At 29.1% G+C, this 5,748-nt stretch overlaps 1 protein-coding gene across 1 annotated transcript in view; it reads right to left on the bottom strand.

Moving 5' to 3' along the window:
- LOC106458966 (cell division cycle and apoptosis regulator protein 1-like) overlaps positions 1-4,563 on the bottom strand; it is a 59,423-nt gene extending 54,860 nt beyond the window's left edge. The window contains exons 1-2 of the mRNA XM_013918534.2: positions 4,365-4,563; positions 709-801 (exon numbers count right to left, since the gene is read on the bottom strand). Coding sequence (XP_013773988.1) covers positions 709-760 — 52 coding nt within the window. The 5' untranslated portion in view covers positions 761-801; positions 4,365-4,563. The remainder of the gene's footprint in view (positions 1-708; positions 802-4,364) is intronic.
- Between the last annotated feature and the right edge of the window lie 1,185 nt (positions 4,564-5,748).

Here is a 5,748-nt window from a genome sequence, read left to right as displayed (position 1 = left end):
TTATCAAATGAGCAATGTCTTAGCAAATAGAAAAGAAAATAAGTTCTTATTTTATATTCTAGCTTGTCAATATCAGTATTTTCAATTTCAATTAAACTTAATATTACATTCCAAAATGATTAAAAAATAAATTGAAATTAACTGGTACTAAAGATTGAGTCCTTCACAGCTGTCACTTAAAAAACTATTAGGCAATCAGAAAATTAACATGGAATTAAAGTAATCATTTAGTCACTTGAACATACAAAACATATACAGTTAATTAGCCATAATCAAGTTGAGAACATATCTACATTTCCTTCCAAATACCTTGCAACTGTAAGTGAGGTGTGTTTAGTTCCTTAATAGATGTAGACAGTCACCATCTTTCATTCACCACTGTTCATTGATTGGAGCTAACTTTTGCAATGCATAATGAGATTCAATAACAGTATGAGATTAACTGAGATTAATGTTATGCACTCTTCACAGTGGCCATATGTAACACGGACTAACTTCACTGATGAGAGCTATTTCTTATTAAGGGTGCTGGTACATTTTCTTGCATGAAAAACACCCCTTAAAGATAAAAAAAGTTAACATAACAGAAAGCCCTTCATGCTCACAGTTTCTCTGTAGGAATTTGAGTATCTAATGACATACTGGATTAGGATCTACTTACACACAAAAAAAAAGAGAAATTGTAAAACAAATATATTAATTGTTTACCAGTGTTTCTTGCCCAAGGTGGATTTTTACTTGCTGCTGCAAACTGTGACATTGCTTTAATTGGCAGAATTTTGTCTGTGTTCCTGAACCTACCTAAAGAAAAAACAAGTTCTTGCAATACATCTTAGTTTTTGCACTTATAAGGACTGAACAAATAAAACAAACACAAAATTAAAAAAAAAATTATTTTATTACTTTAAAAACAGTATACTCTAATTACAAAATGCTAAAAATAGTCTAATATAATCTAAAGATGTTTTAAACCCTTTATAGAAAATTTAATGTGATCAATCGAATGAGAAGTTGAAAGATGAATACAAAAAGTCTCATTCAAGTTTTTATAGCAGGAAAAAACTGTTTGTATGATCACTAACAAAATAATAAAACTGAAACTTGTCTACACCCGATAAATTTTAAATACACCTCTCTTCACAGGCATTTAAATGAAACAATCATCTCAGATCAATATTTATGGGATTCAACAAATTGTTGTCAACAGTGATTTTTTTCTGTCACGTCCATCCACTAACTTATGTCAACATTTCCACTTATAAATAATACACTTCTCCCAACTATTAAGTTATAAACATAGTACTCATGAAAATGTTTTCAGAATTAAGCTAAGCAAGTACATCAAAACAAGCTGCATAAAGTGCAACAGGCACGTAACTGCAAGTGATAATAAGTGCATTGTTCAAGAAAGCAAGTATTTTATAGTTAACTGTATCTTGCAAGTTTCAGTCATTCAACTTATTTGAGGCTGACAGTGACATAGCCAAGTTAAATGTGGTGTGAGCTGATGTATATACTGTATGGGGTACATAACAGCATGATCATTTTCAACAATGTATGTAATTCAGATTGCAAGTTATTCTGATGATACAGCCAAAATATTATTTAGCATCTTAGAACACTCTTGTACACAGCCTGTAAATTTTATTACCAATATTGTAAATGCTTTCAACTTATGACAAACGAGTTACAGCAAATATATAAAAAAAGACATATGATATTTTCATTGTCTTCAATGTTGAATATTTGAATACAGGTAATGAATATAAAAACAGTAAAATATACTAATCATTTCAGCTCTAGTTTTAAGAAATCTGTTCAAATAAATAAGTAAATCTATTTTCAACTCAAAGTTCAGAACTCTCGCAACACCACACTTATAAATTAATGGCATTGAAAATACATTCTATACATTTTCTCAACATAATTTAAGTCAAAAATTACTCAAAACTAAAATTTTAATGTCATCATCAGAACTATCACTGCTGAATAAAAGAATTTCATTACTGCCTCAACTAATCAGTTTATTAACTGCAGGCCTTAGAACTTAAAAATAATATTGAGTCTTGGAAGTTTATTTTTCCATTAAAATCAAGTCAAAGAATGAGAATAACAAAGTCATAGAAAATAATGACAAAATGTTTCTTTCATTTTTTTTGGCTTTTTTTAAAACTATGGCACTATTTCAAAAATATTTAACTGCATTCTAGAACATGCAGTGTGTGTGTGTGTGTAAACTTTAAAAGATTATATCTTGACCTAACCAACTTAAATATCTGACATACTCAAATTTTATTGAGGGTTTTCTTTTTAACCCTTAAAAAAATTGACATTAACTTTTCAGAGGTCCTGATGATACAAATGGACATTCATAATTTGAAATGGATACCCAAGCAACTGTCTGACAATAGCATTACATGGTAGAAGAGGATTATCTTTCTCCTTTTTGAGTGTTTCTTATAATCTTAACCAGTAGTGAGGACATCGTTACATAACTTGAATTTGGGGAATCTTTGGGAAAGTGATCATTAAATAATTATGTGTGATGTTTTAATTCAAGTTGAGATATAAAGAGAAATGAAACTTTAGTTAATAATATTTCAGAAAGTCAATTCTTAGGCCACAAAACAAAAATTATCATTAATAAATTGGGATAATGAGTTAAAAGGCAGTCAGTATAAGACAGATCTGAATAACTTTTAAAAATAAACTGCTTTTAATCCTATATAAACATGTTCCTAAAAAGATGAAAAAGATAATCAGGACGACCAAACCTAATTGACATATTCAAGACATAAGCAAAAATTAGGGATAAATGCCATAACTTTAACTTTAGTTTAAGAAGTTTACACTGATTGATAAGTTGAGATTTACAGAATCATAGGAAAACTAGGGACTTGGCTAAAAAAAAGAAATTAAGAAATCAAAAAGGGGTTTATGAGTAACATCTGGTGATAATGTTAAACTAACAGTAAGGACTTTTTAAAGCACAATGTGGTAAGAAAATTGAGATGATTATATTTCTCCCAATATAGGTTTAGCAAGGATAGCCTTGAAGGCCCAAATAGTCCCTAGTTAACCATAGTTTATATTAGCTTTGTGTTAATCTCTGGGACTCATACAACATACATCTAAGTAATATAAGAGAAATCAATAACATTAAAAGAATGTCTACACAAAGTCATGATACAGAATTTTGAATATTATTTAACTCTTAAATGACAAGCACTATTTCCAGAACTAATACCTAATTTTAATATAAAATCTGCTTGGTGTATGTACAAATGTAAGGAGCTATATTAACTTTCAATTGTTTGTATTTAGTTCTCAGTGAATATAGGAAGACAAATTACTGCTGCATGAAAAAAATGGTATATTATTTGAAGAACTAATTTTACAGAATCTTTCTAAAAAACACATGTAATATGTGCAATAATAATCAAACTCCTTAATTAGCTAAGTGTTAGTATACTTATCTTACATATACCTTACTTATGACATTTGTATTAAAATACAATGTAAATTATTCTTAGGGGTAAGGTAGAAAATTGTTTAAAAAAAAATCACAATTTGAAATGTATTATGATCTAAGTACCAAGACCTGAAGAAGAAAATAATAATAATATAATATGCACTGATTTACATTACATCAACTTCAAGGCACAAATTTAAAACAGATATATGTTTACTCAATCACATAAATTGCTATAACTTTGCTTTCGTTTCATTAAAAAATAAAAGTTAAACTGCAAAACTTAATACCTCTAACTTCTAATCTGAAATAATAAGTCTAACCAGGTTCTAATGATGCCAATATAATTATAAGGCTAACTTGTGTAAAGTTGGAATTTGAAAGCATTTAACCTAGACTTGCTGACTCTGCCCTATTCGCTACTGCCATTTTTCACTTGACTGGTAGTGGTACAGTGGTATAATGTTACAACTTTCATATTTATAATATAGTTTCATTCTTTACAAGCCTACTTAATATAAATTCTAATAGTTAATGTCAACTTACAAACGAATCTTAAAATTTGAACACTAGATTACAAAAGTTAAAAATACAATCAATGAATCGGTTTGGGCTAACTTAATTTACCGTAACTTAAGTTACACGGCAAAAAACACCAAGTAGTAAGATTAGCTAAAAGTAGTAGTACAACGTAATAGAATAAACATGAGTCAGTTGTTGTATTGTGCCCAGAAATGCGAATCCGATTAGGGATAAGATTACAAATATTGGAATAAATATATAACAAGTACAATATTTTGTCTGCAAAATTTACAATTACTTAGTAAATAAGTGAATTACACATACTATCGTTAGTATTACTAATTTAGTCGGCTACATAATTACAACTTACGTTAGGGTATATTGTAACTATTTCCTCAAAGAATAACAGACTTGTCTAATAGTGATAGTTATATTTTGAATAGTCTTAGTTAATATTCTTTCAATGAAAAATCACAATCTCTTTACACTGGCAAGTAACACAGTAACAATAATCAGGCCTAACGTTAACAAAATTCAACAGTAAATTAAACAATAGTCCCACACTTAGGTGCTCATTGGTTAAGATTTACGGAAATATCCGACATTACTCGGAAATATTCGTTCTTCTAGCGTCAGTGAAAGCGAACTGTGATTGGATTACACGAGGACTAAATCGAATGATTCATATTTTCCACACAATAATATGACCTCCGTGTCTGTATTATTATCTAAAAAACATCAACTAAAATAAAACTGATAAACATATAGAAAATAATTATAAATAAAAATTCAGTATCATTATTACTAGTAAAAAATGGATACAAATCATGTGCTCCAAACAATTCACGAATCACTTTTGACTATACTGAGATAATCATAAAAGACTATTGTCTATTCTAACTCAAAAAGAAACCTTAGTTCTAATGTTCAAACACAGTAGTTGATTGCTCTAACTCAAAGTGGTCAAGTTGTCTATGATTTTTAAAAGCTTGCAAATTGCTTCTCTAATAAATATGTATAGGTATATTTTGAAATCTATGAATATTTAATTAGATTGAAGCTAGAGAGAGGTGCAGGTCGTAATATATTACAATAAATTAGGCCTAGAATTAATTAGGTGTATTCTAAGTTAGATTATAAAAACGGGTGAGTTAAAAAGCTAAGAAAGTAAGCTTGTTGAGTGAATCAATCACTGTTTTTACGTATTTGGATCTATGTAAGCGATAGCGCATAGTGAGTTACTTTGTACATGTAAGTTGATTGTTATGTTGGTAATAGAGAAATTAACGTGATATTTCTTTAAACCTACATTGTTACAACAGTGTACAAGTGAAGGAAGCTTGTCAAAGCGTCAAGAAATAAACTTATTTATTATCGTTTACTTGACTGGACTTTGAAGCATTTTCACCAATAATTCAAAAGACCTTGCCATTGAAAGAACGTTACAACATTATAATGGTATGGATAAGGTCTTTGACATTTCACGCATTTTGCTGTTATAGTCATGTTTTCACTTTAGCATAACATAACATAATAATAAAATAATCTATTGGTCCATCTCCGCTGTTCCTCCCTCTAAATAAATTAAAACTATTTTTAAAAAATCTTAAAGTCGGCCCTTATCATTCACATAGTTATCAAACTTTCTTTTAAGCCCAATTAAATTTATTGCCTCCACAACATCTGAAGGCAACATATTTCAAAGGCCAACTACCCTGCTAAAAAAATAAAACTGTCTTTGCCAAATATGACTC

Source organism: Limulus polyphemus, unplaced genomic scaffold, assembly GCF_000517525.1.
Source record: "Limulus polyphemus unplaced genomic scaffold, Limulus_polyphemus-2.1.2 Scaffold539, whole genome shotgun sequence".
Taxonomy (NCBI): domain Eukaryota; kingdom Metazoa; phylum Arthropoda; class Merostomata; order Xiphosura; family Limulidae; genus Limulus; species Limulus polyphemus.
Note: the sequence above shows the minus strand (reverse complement) of the source record. Positions and strands in the feature narration are given on the sequence as shown.